Consider the following 16,482-nt stretch of genomic DNA (forward strand, 5'->3'; position numbering starts at 1 on the left):
GGTTGACCATTGCTCAAGAAAAGAAACTAGTTTAAGACAGGTTCACAGGTTGACCGCACAGAGATCTGGACACTTGTAAAGACAGAGCAAAATGCTGAGAAGCTTCCTTGCCATCACATACTCTGAGCATCCTCACAGTTTCATCACTGGTCCACTACAGGACATCCAGCCGGAAAACTGCCATTCTGCATCTCTACTGTTTCATTACCGTGTTAGGTCTCAGGTACAAAACGTGAACATTCAGGATTGTAAGGTCACACAAATTCAGTATAAAAGAGGGAACAGCCTGTTGTAAAAGTCTGGCAAATAAACACCCATATTATAAACTGTTAACTTAATGCAGCCTTCATTTCACCATGTTAGAAACTATTCAAAAATTTCGCAATAGTCTCATGATTCAGAACAGTCACAGATTTGATTCTAAAGTCAAAGTAAGAGCTGATGATGCATGTGCTCATTGTTCTTCATCAGGAATGGTGTTTTTAAATGCTGTGTCATTTCCTCTATACAAAACATTACCGTCTGTTGGTCCGGACATTAATGCAGTTGTTATTGTTATCATTCTTTATGACTTTACAGTTGTGAAAACGTTGTGGTCAATATTGTATAATTCAATTATCGCCAAGTTTGTACTGACATTATATTACTTTATTAGAATTATTTGAAGGTATTTCTTCTATAATGTATAGTTAAACTATAATAAATCAAAAATAAGGAAATTAGTCTGTTTTACAGTTTTTTCATGATTCATATCATGACTGCATATGTCCAACAAATAATTTGTATACTTTTACATAATAATTCATACTTTTATTATAAGGGTATTATTATATTAAAAGTGTTATAGATATATTATTATGTATAATATATAATAATTATATTAAGGTGTTTCTAGAAAAGTATAGTTAAAACAAAAGTTATATCCTTAATGTTATATTGAGAATGAATTATCTATTTGTTTTGTGGTGTGTTTCTGGTTGCTAATAAAAAAAATAGCTGACATATAATGCTGGATGACAGGCTGTATGTGGTGAAGCCTGAATTGGCACTACATTTCAAAGTGGAATAAACTAAATCACATATTAGAAAAAGATCTAGACACACGTTGAGGAACCCAGCTATTCATATAGATACATCTGCCAGAGTTCCTATTAAAATACCCCAGGATGACATCTAGTGAACTTGACAGTAATTTAAAAAAGTGCTATACAAATAAACTTTAATTGAATTCAATTGAATTACCCTGTCCTACTTTGGTAGGTCAGAGTAATGCAATCTCAGGACACCAGTTATAATCTGAGCCAAGATATTTAACTTCTCTCACCTCTGCGGATCTTTCACGTCTGGATCTCACACAAATATCTGTTTGTTCTTTCTCTTTTACTGTGCCTAAAACACCACAACCCCATTTTAATTTTAAGCAGAACAAAAACAGAAACACCAGTCAAAAAAAGATACAAATAAATATCTAAATAAAGATAAAAGTCTGCCTCGGTTGTTTTCTCCATTAACAGGGTGGCATCTCTAACCCTGTTCTCACCATTGTATCTAACACATTTTCCACAATGCATTGGGAAGGAGAGCAGATTACATCTGTGTTTCTCATAATGCACTGCAGTGAGGGCCAGCTCTGTCATCTTGGGGCCGTTCGAGGGCATGACCTGCTCTCTGTCCCCCACGCCATTACACACATCATGCCATCACTTGTTGACATTTTAGGACTCCAAAAGACTGTGCCATCGACACACCTGTTGTCCCTTCGATTCCTTCATCTGTGTCCAGTGTGTCAGCTCCTCCTCCCCAGAGCTGTTCAGCCCCAGAGAGATCCAGCCAATCATCTCCTTCCGTTTCATGCTGCGCTTGTTGTAGACCGACAGGATGAGTGTGACGTCGGAGAGCTGGAACAGAGCGACTTGGAACACGAAGGTCTCCTTGTAGGTGGGGTTGGGTTGGCCTCGGCAAATGGACGTCTTACACTTCGACATCTCTTGACCCATTGAGTTTAGTAGAGCCAGCTTTACATAAGTGTCTGAAACAGAATGAAACAGGATGTCAGACAGAGAACATTTCATACTATGACCAGTAGTCCTAAAACTTTTACCATCAAATCAGTCAAGACTCAGTTTGATTTGATTTGACCATGAAAAATTTGAAATGACTTTCCTCAGCAATTCCTTAATGATTTTCCTAATCATTGTTTTGATTTTATTTTCTTAAAAAAATAAAAATAAAATAATAATAATATAAATATATATATATATATATATATATATATATATATATATATATATATATATATATATATATTTTTTTTTTTTTTTAAATATACATTTTAATGTTGTCTAATATTAAAAAAGAAAATACATTATAGTATAATATAATATCATTTATTTTTTACCCAATTTGGTAATAGTTTTTTAGGGTACATTTCTGCTTTTTGTTTGATTTATTCTTAAAAACAAGAAAAAGCTCAGTATCAGTGACAAGATGAAGAAACATAGTTTTATCAAATAAATATTTATTATTTTAAGATTTTTTTGCTGCAAAACAAGACAATAATTCGGATTTGAAAAATGGAAAATCAAAAAAAAAAAAAGAAAAAAAAAAAGGAAAGTAACAAAAATAAAAGAATTACAACCATTTTCAGCTGGGAATAAAATACAAAAAGATAATATTATTACAAAAACTGTAGGTTCGGAAGTGAGGACGTTAAATTAAGAGTCAAGATATAACATTGTGGTACAGCTTCTCTGCCACATGGAGGTTTTCTACAATACAGTTCCAGCCTGGCAACGCTTCAGTCTCTCAGTTTATTTGAAAAGCAATTGATTATTCCATTCATTAATACAGGCTGAAATTTATTGGCTGAAAATGGGCCATTCAGTTAGTTTTTTACATTAACGCTTGGCACTAATCAATGCTCACTGATTAATAATTGAGTCCCGCAGCACTCCTCTGTCTTCTTCTTTCAGAGCCTTTTGAACTGTGACTCCACATGCTTTCAGAGCAGACTCTGCGGTAGCTTGAGGCCTTTCACCGGGTTTAATTCAGAGTGCAGTTGAACTCCTCTGAGCGTGCTTTCTGCTGCCCTGCCTGAATACACTACAATACAACAGAAGTTAGTATTCTGTGTGTCTTTGTTTCAGGGCGACGGTTCTGTTCCACGAGTCTAGAGAGCGGGCTTCCTGTGGAGGCATCCTGCTGTGTTTTCAAGGAAATGTTTCACTCTCCTCTAATAGAAGCGCTGATTTCAGAGATGGGAACACAGACTTATACCTGACACTGAGGAAATCATCTCCAGCTCCTCAAGCTGAATGTGAAAGGTTTTAATTAACCATTAAAGAGGGTTGATTAGAATCTGTGATACAGTTATTCAGGAATCTGAACACTTCCTGCCACAGAAATCGACTTCTAGTAGTCTTCAATAGATCACATTACCTAAAATCCTGCTCAACAATTTGCAGCTTTTGTTCCCTAAATATGACTAAATATTAAAATAATAATACTACCATGAATTTATTATTATTTGATTATTATTATTATTAATAATAATAATAAATACATATAATAACCGAAAAAATTAATAATTATTGAAAAAATTATTAAAATAAAAAGTGTTTTAAACATATTTAATTGATATTTTAAGTTAGCAGTGAGATCCCCAAAAATATGTTTTGTGAAAAAAAAAAAAAAAAAAAAAAAAAAGTCCTCAAATTCTCCACTCTCCAAATACAGAAGAATCGCATGGCGACAAGTCTACAAAGATTTCTCCATCTTTCTGGCAACTACCATTCACATGACAGGAAACATTCAAACGGTCCAAGCAAATGATAGAGTAAATGTATTTAAAAATAAAACATTAAAGAAAAATGGTTATGGGACACATACAAAAATCACTATGGGGACAGAAAATAACATCATACCATCCAACATAATGTCTAAAATAACAGCGTTTTAACCTTCTCCATGGATGAAGACCGAATGGATAACATATTTCACATGTTTTATAAATCTTCCTTCTGTATTGAGGTTTACATTCATTTGCACTCAAATCTTCCACAGGTCAAACCTTCAGCATCCATGTAGAAGTGTTCGCCAGCCTAAAAACTAGAATCGATGATGAAGAGACGACGTGTGAAAACAGAAAGATGGATGAACAGGCTGATGCTGATAAAGGTAGCCACAAAAAACTCACCTCGGATTATATACACCTGGCCACCTATCAAGTGCTTTAGACAACAGAACAAACCATCTGACAACGGGAGAGGAGTGACAGCAAGAGCAGAGGGGATCAGCAGACATCAGGGAGATAGAGAGAGAATATCAACAACAGCAGGAGAAAAAGAGCAGGTCAGAAGGTTCAGTGACAACACATTGGATCAGATGTAACGTGTTCATAAAGCACACTGCATCACTTCAGGTTAAGGGCCAATGCATTAGAAAAACATGCAGCCTTTATCACCATTTCATAACGCTATATAGAGAAACTATAGGGTGAATATTGTTTGATGGTATTTATGAGCAGTTATGAGCTCTTATATTGCGCTCTTTGACTGAAGTGTGACAGAAGCTTGGGAAGGTTTGTTTAAGGCAGCGTTTATAAGAAGGGTGACAGAAAATTATGGAGAGAGAAAGGTCAAAGGTAAAAGGTGACATTACTGAAAATCTTATATAAGATTATATAAGCAATGCAAGACTGATCTGATGGTGAAGTGCTCTGGAATGGCTATCTAAAGCAATCATGTTAAACAGCATTTGGACTCACTGGGAGGTTTATTTGCTGCCAGGTTTTTAAAGTGGCTTCCTTTGATGACCTCCACAGAGAGACGTCCCGTAGTGGCATTGTACACAAGCCCCAGCAGGATCTCTGGTGCTGACCCCTGACCAGCAGAAGGGAACGACGAGGCTGTCTCGCTGCACGATACGTCTGACATGCTTGCCTGAGAGTCACTGCCCTGGGACAGACATAATCTTTGATTAACTTTGAATTATATATATATATATATATATATATATATATATATATATATATATATATATATATACAGTATATATATATATATATATATATATATATATATATATATATATATATATATATATATATATATATATATATATATATATATATATATATATATATATATACACACACACACACACATACACACACACACACACACACACTCTTTTTATCAAAATACAGTAATAATTTGAAATTCTATTACAATTTATAAAACTGAATATGTACTTGGCTGAATTTTCTTTCGAGCTTAGTCTAGTAGTCTCCAACTTCTGGACATAGCATCTGATCACACTCACAGGTATGTTGCAGCAGGGGTCCAGTGTGATGGGGACTGACATCTTGCCTTGCAGGTTGAGTTTGGTGAGGTAGAACACCTTCTCCCCGAGAGCTTTCTCCTTCTTCATCCTGCGGATACTGTACAAGCGGAACCGGACAGCATGGTTCCCGATCATCTCCGACTCGATATGGCTGAAGTGAAATGTCTCTGTGAAGACAGGGCATGGGCCACGCTGGATGATGGTTTTCGCCCTCTGTTTTTTGGTGGGCAGCAGCACCAGATGCACCTGCCAGGAGATGTTACCCATCCGTTTGAGAGAATGAATGTCGGTCAGAGCTGTTATCGTGACAGACAGACGCTGGTCAGATGAATCGTAGTCGAAGATGACGTCGAGAGTTCCATATTGAGCAAGAGGCTCAGGGTCATAACCTTTGGGAAGCTGAGCCGCTGATCCACGTGCAGACAGATTCTACAGAGATGATTGATAGAAGAAATAGAAGATTTAGAGGGAGTACGTTTTCATCTGAGGCTTGAGGTAGTGCACGTCAAGTAGATGAATATGGTACCTGTGCAGGAGTTTAAATTTATATGGGCTCTTATTTGACTGCTTTAAATCCTAAAAACACATATTCCATGATGTATCTAAATATTTTCAATGACTGATGGCTACAACTATTTTTTTTATTGCTTTCATTCATATAACAAAGTTAGACCGAGGATGTAACTCACTACGTTCACTGCTGCATCACATTGCTGTAAACATTTAAGTTATTATGGAGATGTCTACAGCACATGCATATTAAATTATGATGCCGTTAGTGCATGGATCTGTGATTGTATGCATGTGATCTTAAGGTAAAGAAGAAAAAATATTTCTATAATATATATTGTTATTTGTAAGTCGCTTTGGATAAAAGCATCTGCATCTGCTAAAATTATATATAATTATTTATATATATTTATTAATTTGTATGTACTAAATGAACTATATGTTAATTATAATGAACATTTGGTCATTGTTTTTTAATATTTTCATATATTAATAATATTTACAAATAATAATTTATAATATATAACAATTTAGACTCAATTGATACTATAAATCTAATTCATGCAATAACAGTTTTTAGAATATTCTTTGGTCATATCTAATCTCATCTAGGGTCACCAAGTGAGTTAGACTGCCACTGGAGCTGCCTCAAACAAAACAGGTCCAAGAGACCCCTGGTGTTGTGGAACTTTCATCTGTGCAGTAAGGTATTTTTGCATACACAAATTTCTTTAGTGAAACACACACCTCTGGGCTGAGTACAGCAGTGCTGTCACTGGGTACATCTTCCTCATAGCCCTTGTTAAGGAAACTCGCTGTTTCCTGTGCTCCGCTGACCTCACTTGGACATTTTCCGTAGCTGTGTCTGGGGCTCTCACTCCCATGGGATAGGTCACATTTGGCATCGCCCAGGTCAGAGGGTGTGCATGACATGCGTGGTGACCCATCCTCATCCTGATAGGGTGGAGGCTGCAGCTCATCCAATGGTGGAGTCCGTCTCATCCGCTGGATACAGTTTACTGATGTGGAGGAAAGTCAGAGAGGTCCGTTTAGTGTCATTTAGACTGGTGTTCTCAAGCAATATGAAAAAGCAAAAATGTGGGACAGTAAATGGCAAATGTCATCTTAAATAACTTAGAAAGTGCATTAATTGGAGTAAAAGTTTCTTTGAAGCAACTCTGAGTTTAGCTTTAAGCACAACGGCAGAATGAAGCAGGATTGTGATCTGAATAACTCAATGTCATTCATTCTCACATGAGACGGAAACTGCAGCCTTTATGTTTTTATGAGACCACCCAGATATCTATTAGGCTTGTAATTTATTATACAACTTGTTATATGGCATTCAAATCCGTCTAAGGAAAGCCTAAAACAAGAAACTATTTGAAACTCTCAGCTTGATTCAAGAAAGGTCAAAACCTGATTTTACACACAATGTAGTAAAGCTATCCCTTACACATGCATCTTCATAAATCATTCAGTTGTCCTCCAAGAGCTACAAATTGCTGCATGTGTATGCATATGATTAAATTAAACAAATCGGTGTGTTTCATCATTTCAGAAGCAGAAAATGAAGAACATTAGAGGATATGCTGATACTGCTTGTGGCTCTGTGAGACTTTGAAATTGAGATGAATGGCAAAACATGGCCTGATTTACCTGCATTCACCAGACAAGTTAAACTGCTCTGTAAAGAGAATGAACCAGATGGCTGTTGCCATAGCAACATGCTGTTGGTCAGGACAGGAAGATTTAGCGATCTCATAAATACAGTGCATTCTCCCTCACACACACACACACACTTCTGTTGGAGTGTGGCTGGGATAACTGGTTCTGACTATTGGGAAGAGACATTGCTGATGCTGTGAATTTTCAAGTGAGGGATTAGTTATCAACTTTCTCTAAACTGCCTCACTTCCTACATGTTAGTTCTAAAAAATTATATTTTTTACTCTTTTTTTTTTCAGTGGAAGCAATAACATCTGGAGTTCCCATGAACAATGTCACAAATTTACTAATGACCTAGAAATAGAGCAGAATCAGAAATATTACATTTTAGATCACAACATTCCTAAGACAGAGAAGCATCAAGATATGACAGTACAAAAACTCAGAACTAAAATTCACTTTTAATGAGGATAGAGGAAAGAAACATCACTATAATTAAGATGATGGAGGAGCACATCCGCTTGCCTTCTGTGTCTCAATGCTGAATGAGGTCTTTGATCATAAACACTAGCATTTCCAACCTCAGGCTATGAACAAGAGCAAGAGAAATGTGTGCCCTGTATCTCAATGATGTTTTGATCAAATCTCGTCTCAGACATTTCTCATGTTTCAATTTGATCTGAATGCCAGAATATATGCCTAACTATAACTATAATATTCAGTATCACAAGGACTTCACTGAGCAATAAGGAACATGAAATTTACAGCTCAGTTAACTTGATTTTCCCAAGCAGCTTGCTATGAATGGGAAAGCTAATGTTTTAGTAAGGTTTTATAAGGCTCTTTGGATCTAAGAGCAAACACTCAGCTCATTTGTTATGTTTGAGTGTATAAGAATGTCGGTATGTGTGCAAAGGATAAGATTGTGTTTTTATATGTTTGTTAACATTCAAGCTATATATAAACGTGTGTTAGCTTCTCATGTATTATAGAGATGGCCTGAGGCTTCGGCCTCTTCTGCCTCCAGGAAAACAGCTCATGAGAAAAGCATGCAGCTCTATCTGTCTCTATGTGCAGTAGTTCACATAAACAGAGGGGGAAATCAAAGAGACATATGCACCAGCTTCCTGCTTTTTTCTTTCTGACAGCGCATCCCTTCGACACATTTTCCTTCTTTCTCTTCATAGCCCTCTGTAATCTCTCCAAGGTGTTTACTCTACTCTAAGGTGACCAGATTTCAGAAATGAAAACCGGGGACATTTCCAAGTTCAGTGATCAAAATATCATTGAATCTCACTTGTGATGATCTACTAGCTGATTAAAAAACAGGGATAATATACTTGTGTATGTTTTCCGTATGTTAAAAACACAAAAAATAATTAAAATTATATTTGAGGATCAAACTAATCTTAGTTTATTAATCAGCCTGCAATTCACCAGAAAGCACACCATGGAAAGTAAATAGTAACTACTAAATAGTATTTTATATATATTTATAATTATGACTAAAACAAAAACATATAAAAAATAAAACAATAAATGTGACAACATATGATAAATAAAATGTTTATTTAACAAATACTTTAATATTTTAACATTTTCAGTTTAGTGAGTGGCCTAATCACAACTTTTAAAATTTTTCCAAATTATTTTGTTTATGCTTTAGGAAATGGAACTTTACCAGTGGGGGTGTTATAGCTATAGTATGTTACTATCTCGAAACCAGTAACACTGTCTCTTTTGATAATTGACGATAATAACGCTCTGCTCTCCTCAGTTAGTAACAGCATGTGACTAGTATGTAATCAGTAATGCTGCTGGTGAAAGTAAACATTGTTTTGAAAATTGAGTAAAACGTCCCACATTTCCTGGGACAGGACACCAAAAACCGCAACCCTCCCCAGAAAATGGGGACATCTGGTCGCTCTACTCTACTCTGAGTATCTGCAGGGATTCCAGCAGAAATTTACAGCAGAAAACTGAAATAGGCAATTGGAAGTACCAAAAAATAACCCTAATCCTGTCCATAACAGAGGATCATTTTACAGCCATTTATCTGTTGGATATAAAAGCAGAGACCATAAAACACAGAATAACATGATAATCTCCCTTTTCGCAAGGAGCAGAACAGAACCAATAACTCTCTTACTCTCTTTTTTCATTTTTCTGTGTGTTTAACTAGTGTGTTGTGGAAGATAATGTGTTTGTATATAAGAAAGTAGAAAAAAGTGTGTTTAAAAAAATAAAATAAAAAAAAAATCTTCCAAAACTGTCCTGATTCATTTGATATCTCATGATCTAAACCCTTCGCTCTCTGCAAGAGAAAGAGCAACCCACAGTTATTTTTATTGAAAACAGGTTTCATTCAGATTGTTCTACATTGTCTTTTACTGACTGTTCTTAAAAAAAAAGAAGAAAGAAATTCCAGTGAAAAACAAACATCCCTCAAAAAGAGATTTGTAGTTGACCAGCGCCATCTAGTGTAATGGAAAACATCGTTTTCAATATTGATAATAATCAAGAAAAGTATAGAAATAAAATCAAGATCCTAAGCATTTCAATGGTAGTGTATAAAAATTCAGCAACCATTTTGGTTTGCTATTCGACCATGATATATTTGAAGCTAATTTTGATCACTACAAATGTAACCCAACCCCCATCCCAATCATGTCACATGAGCTGTGAGAAAGCAGTTTTTTGAGTGAGGTGTAAATTTACCATCCTCTGCTGAGGCCTCGCTGCTGTAACCATCGTATTCAGCTGCTAGTGGACAGTATTTCTGCCGTGTGTCCCAGCCATAGCCCTTCTGGTGGTGTGAGTTAGTCCCCGCTAAACCACCCTGGAGACCCTGCGATCGAGACACGGCCTCCTGGTACTGGACAATCACCTCATCATCACTATCTGACGATGAGCAGTGATAGTGTGCATTCACACAACTCTTATCTGAAACAGAAAACGAGGAAAGAAACGGGGACCAATTAAGAACAAAATGAATATGCATTTGTACTTTGAGCTCAAGAATAAATAATTTGAGACCTCAATAATTTGAAGAGTTCACCTTTTCTCAAAACTTATTTAAACATTCCGACATTGGTCACCAAATAAAGGCAACAAAAGAAGAGGAAATGAAGAGAAAATGTGCAATAAAATAATAATATGACTTGATAAATATACTTTTGTAATAAAGACGAAAATCAGGAAAAAGTGCAATAAGAATCTATATATAATATCTTATTTAAATTCCTAAATCTTCAGCACAAACACTAGAGGGCGATACAGTTCAACAATTACAAACATTGTCACATAATAAGGATGGTAGCACGCAGGTAATACAGTGTTTTTAATTTTATTTTTTTAACAAAAATTACTAATCAGCATCTGTAGAAATTCAGTTTGAGAGGGCAAGAGAGGCAAGATGCATTAATAATTTATGCTGAAAGAAAACCAATATTGTATTTTTTTTTGGGGTCTGGATTTCAGTTCTACCCAGAAAAGGATATCTTTCCTGGGCCTGCCATGCTGCAGCCTCATTCTCTTCTGCCTCTTTCCTACGAATCCTCTTCAGCTCTCAGCCTGAACTTTGAATGTGACATCACTCAGTGGCAATGCATAAGCCAGGTCATCAACCTCTTCTGACACCGATACCAAAACGGTGGGCACAGAGGGGAGACTTTGCTGGAAGCCCTTAAAAAATGCAATGCTGCCATGGATGGCAGGTTTGATTGGTCAATTTATGATTGTTCCAAAATGTCCAACTTCCCAGGCCAGTATCAAGTTTATAATCGATGGAATGTCAATTTCAAAATCCTCAATAAACAAGCTATAAAGAATGTCTGGACATTGGATCATGTAGACTACTCAAAATCTACAGCTATAAACTACTTCAAATGGCAAAAACATTTTAAACAAAAATGATCTGAGCACCTTGAAGAAAAACATAAAGTAAACAAATTATCTTTAAATAACACAATTTCCATATTCATAAAGCAACTCAATTACAGTACACAAAGGATCCTAGGAGGTGAGATATCCCAGCATGCTCCGACTCAAACAACTGCTACACAGGCGAGGCAGAGAGGTCAAATCTCACATTGTCACGACAGTAATTTATGCTTTTACAAAATCAGCCACAAACCACACACAGACTGAACCAGAAATGAGCCAAATTGCCTTTGAGCACAATCAGATGTGCGTATATTATGTTGTATAACTGTAATTATGTATAATGATTGTAGTTTATGCAGCTGTAATTTATGCAGCAGATGGTTCAGGGAAACATTGACACCAGGTTCAGAGTTTTCGTCCAGCAAATTTACTCTACTAGAGTCTGATCAATCTGGCAGCGAACATAAGGAGATGTTCCCCTGAGACAAAAAGCAAAGGATTTCTATTCATATTTTTTTCCAAAGTGAACCCCACAAGGGAACTCCTTTCTGGCAGGGAGTCAGGACCTCAGAGCAGAGACATAAAAAACTGCCAGTCTGACATTACCCTCAACTGGCCATAGACATGCAGCACATCAAGACACTAAATGACTACAGATGATATTACACACTGCCACAGCCAGTGAACACTGACACTTAACACAATTAATAGTCAACATTTACTAGTATATATTTACTTATACTGTGTCCTGTGTTCTGATTATACAGCAACATATAACACACATTCTCCTCATGGTTCTCAACTGATTCAGACTCAGGATCCAGAATCATTGTACCAATGCTGGGTATAATATACTACTTTTGTCAAGACACAAGCTATTCCTTATTTAATGTAGTTTAACTATGGTGGAGCTACTTTTCTGAAAATAAAATATAAATAAGAAATTATTTAACTAAATATATAATTTTTGTTAAAGTACAAAGTACTACAAGGTAATTACTAAATATAGTATATGATTCAAAGGTTTAGGCAGAAAAAAAGAAAGAAAGATATTAATACTGTAACAGTGTGTATTAAAACTATCAAAAGTAACAGTAACTTCCTTTTATTTCTCAAAACTTTCTGTTCTTTTGAGCTTTCTATTCATTCAAGAATCCTGATCGGGGTAACCACAAAAATATTAAGCATTACAACTGTTTTCAAAACTGATAATAAGAAGAAATGATTCTTGAGCAGCAAGTAATCAGAACAGAATGATTTGTGAAGGATCACAGGTAACGATATTTTACTAAATGACTTTTATTAATTATTAAACAGTTATTTTAAATCTTAATATTTCACAATATTACTGATTTTATTGTATTTTGGATCAAATAAATGCAGCCTTGGTGTGCATTAGAGACTTATTTGACAAACATTAAACAATCATACACATTCCAAACTTCTGAAAGTATCAGGAATACAAACAGTAATGTTCATTACAGTTAAAATTCACATTCAGCATTGTTGCTCTCTTTTGTTCATGAAACCCTAACAAAACAAATATTCAAATTTTACATCACAACTTAGTGAAAAACCACTTTTTTGTGTGCTTTGTCATAGATTTGCAGAGTCAAATAAGTCCAAACGTCCTTTTCCAGTAAATGTCACTCTGATTATGCCACTGATTCTGATGGTGGGCAGAGTTATGTAAAGTGCTGTGTGTGGGCAGCTCAGTGATGCCTGGATCCAGAACCTGTCTGTAGGATGTGTGTGTGCATGTGGGCATTAAGTGCCCCTGTCAACAGTAAGAGTGTATAGGTGTGAGGTAGGAGTGCTTCATGGTTTAAACAAAAAGTAGTTGTGTGTACAAATGTGCATGGCTCATTGAGTTGATTCAAGCCAGCTTTATTGTATGAGCATGTGTGCATATATGCTGACAATATAGAAATTTGACCTGGAGTGTAAGTGTGTTTGGATTTCTGCCCAGATTTTCTCTCAGGGATGTTACATGATCCCTTAGTTCATTTTCAGACACACATTCATCACACAAACTATTGATCTAAAAACTGGCCAGTGGCATCTGCCCTCTCCAATCAATGTCTGGCACTAAAGATCACAAGCCGATCAGCTCAGCACATCAACATACCTGACAGACAAACAGGAAGGAGTGTGCGGCCTATCCCAGAATTCTCTAATAAACCTCTCCAACACCTAGGTGGTACTCATTAATCTCTCAATTCTCACAGACTCTGATCTGGAGCTTAGCAGATTATTACCTCTCTGGAGATTGTCATGCAGAGTTTGGGAATTTGGACTCATGTATTACTGGACCTCTCAGCTTCAAAAACATTATGATTTGGTCTCAGTAATCACAGAATGTTATAAAGTTATTTTAATCTAAATTAAAGAAATACATCATTTTGTCTTTTTATGAATGGCCACTGCTGTGCTAAGAATTCCAGCTTGAAGAATTCAAAACACTGTTGCTCAATCCAGGGCAATGAAACGTTTACAGATGGGGAGGTAATCCATACTGTACATCCGGCATTTCCGTTTCTCTTCATCATCAATACTAAACCTCAACCAATTCACCAGGAAAAAAATAAATAAATCTATATATTCCCTTTAGAACTAATAATATCCACAGTTACAAAACAAAAACTTCCTTAACATTCCTTTACAGTAACCCCAAAAAGTATTTTGTACACTCCTAGATCACGTTGAAAATGTCTGTATACAAAACACTGAAACTGGCTAAAAACAAATTATCAGGTCCCCTCAAATTCACACAGTCGTAGCAGGTCAAATTCAATAAACACTACAGTCCAAATGTTTGGGTGTGGTAAGATTTTTTTGATGTTTTGGAAATAAGTCTCTTATGCTGAAAGTAAAACAAATAAACAAACAACAACAACAACAACAACAAAACAGCATTTATTTTAAATAGAAATATTTAACATGTCTTTCCTGTCACTTTTGATCAAATTAAATAAAAACATTAATACATTTTAAAAAACGTTTTACTTTCCCTAAATGTTTGAAGAGTAGTGTGTGTGTGTGTATATATATATATATATATATATATATATATATATATATATATATATATATATATATGTTTAATATTATAAACATGACTTAAAAGGATAGCTAACCCAAAAATGAAAACACAATTGGAGAAAAACAGCCACAAACCTGCTGGCTCTGTGCTCTTTCTGTACTGGTCAAGGCTGGACAGTTGGTTGGCACTCTCAAGGGATAGTTTGTTATTGAGGTAAAGAAAGAGTACAATCACAAGAAAGATGAACACACAAATGCCAGACAGGAACCCCAGAGCCTCAGGAGACACTGTGGAGAGAAAGACAGAGAGATTTATTTATTACTCCAATAAGGTACATTGAAAATGATATGGAATGAGACAAGTAGAAGAATTTCTCATGACCTTTCTGATTTTAACTTAATATCTGATTCAAACCAAATTTGGCTGCTGTTATTTTATTATTTTCCTTGAATTTTCCAGATCTGAAGATTCAAATTAGAAATCCATGTTTTCTGTGACAATGAGAACATATTAATATAGTTCAGTACTTTGACTTTTGAAGAAGATTTCTGATTGATTTAGGATCCGTGAATCAATCACAGATCAGTTTCAGCAGCACTTAAAAATAAAGGGAAATACATTAGTCTAGACATTATTGAGAAAAAGAGACCAGCCATGCAGAGACAGAGCAAGAAGAAATATTCACAGTGGGTGCTTGACCTGACCACCTTTCTTCATTCATCAAAAACCACAGAGATTAAATAAATGTAACTATAAGAATATCTGATATGTGGCAACATATTTCAGGATGACAGAGGGAAATGACCCAGTTCCAGACAGTTGGTTTCCCACTTAGAGAAAAATAAACTTACCAGCAATGATTTCTGCACTGAACTGTATTACAGCTCTGTGCAAAACACACTTTGTGCAGACACACACACACACACACACACACACACACACACACACACGCACGCAAACACACACACGCAAACACACACACACACACACACACACACACACACACACACACATCCATTCAGTAAGAGTACTTGTGAATTATTCACACAAATTATGCAATGTGATTCTGTCCCATCAGCCTCTCTTTCCCACAGGGTCTGACAAGAACAGAGTTAAATATTAAAAAGAAAAATGCTTCCATTTTAAAACACTTTTTTTTGCTTGGAATTGAAACTAAAATCTATTTTATCTCTAGGGTGGCTGGCAAAAAAAAAAAAAAAAAACTAAAAAAAAAACAAAAAAAATTAATTTACTAGTTAGCGTGAGCTATAAATGTGTTACTGGCAGAAATAAATGATAAATTAAAACCAATAAATTATACTACAGATTTATTAATAATAAGATTTAAATTTTAAATGTCTCCAAAGGCTAATCAGGGTGAGATGAGGCCAAAAGTGATTATGCCAGTATGAGTCAATATGCCAGAATGGACAGAATCCATAAAGTTCCATTCCAGAGAATGTTCCATGGAATGATCTTTGTTACATACCAGAAAAACTTAACCAGGGCAACAGAGTTCCTACTCTCACCGATCCTGTTTAGCCAGTTGATTGCGTAATTTAGCTAGCTCCTTCTTTTTTTTGGCATGCAGGAGGATGTCACAGGACAAACAATTGCCAAATGCATGTTAAGTACCGTACAGTGAATCTGGTCTCTGTTGTTTGTTTAGCCAAGTAATGCATACAACAAATTTGTGTGTCAGAGACGGTAATGTAGTGGGCTGATGGAAATCTGAAATCTAATTTTCATCCATGTTTGCCACACTGCTTCCTTACAACAAAGACACTAACATCCCTACTGCTTCTAAACAATTACCCACTGCAGTTAACACATCAATAGCATAAGAGAGCAATAATAATAGGATAAATTATTATATAGCACTGGTGCATGACTTACAGATTTGCAACAAATAAACAACTACAACTACAAGGCTGATAAACATCCTAAAATATAAAGTAACTGCTACTCAAACAGTTTAAGAGACTTCATGAGTGTTTGAGGTGATTCTTATAAAACGGCTCTCCTCCATCTGC

At 35.7% G+C, this 16,482-nt stretch overlaps 1 protein-coding gene across 1 annotated transcript in view; it reads right to left on the minus strand.

Annotated features, from left to right (window-relative positions):
- Positions 1 to 897: 897 nt before the first annotated feature.
- LOC113092327 (synaptotagmin-14-like) overlaps positions 898 to 16,482 on the minus strand; it is a 34,509-nt gene continuing 18,924 nt past the window's right edge. Inside the window, exons 3-9 of the mRNA XM_026257905.1 lie at positions 14,584 to 14,736; positions 10,240 to 10,464; positions 6,601 to 6,872; positions 5,323 to 5,772; positions 4,766 to 4,955; positions 4,196 to 4,252; positions 898 to 2,029 (exon numbers count right to left, since the gene is read on the minus strand). Coding sequence (XP_026113690.1) covers positions 1,716 to 2,029; positions 4,196 to 4,252; positions 4,766 to 4,955; positions 5,323 to 5,772; positions 6,601 to 6,872; positions 10,240 to 10,464; positions 14,584 to 14,736 — 1,661 coding nt within the window. The 3' untranslated portion in view covers positions 898 to 1,715. The remainder of the gene's footprint in view (positions 2,030 to 4,195; positions 4,253 to 4,765; positions 4,956 to 5,322; positions 5,773 to 6,600; positions 6,873 to 10,239; positions 10,465 to 14,583; positions 14,737 to 16,482) is intronic.

The sequence above is a fragment of the Carassius auratus genome, unplaced genomic scaffold, assembly GCF_003368295.1.
Source record: "Carassius auratus strain Wakin unplaced genomic scaffold, ASM336829v1 scaf_tig00214568, whole genome shotgun sequence".
Taxonomy (NCBI): domain Eukaryota; kingdom Metazoa; phylum Chordata; class Actinopteri; order Cypriniformes; family Cyprinidae; genus Carassius; species Carassius auratus.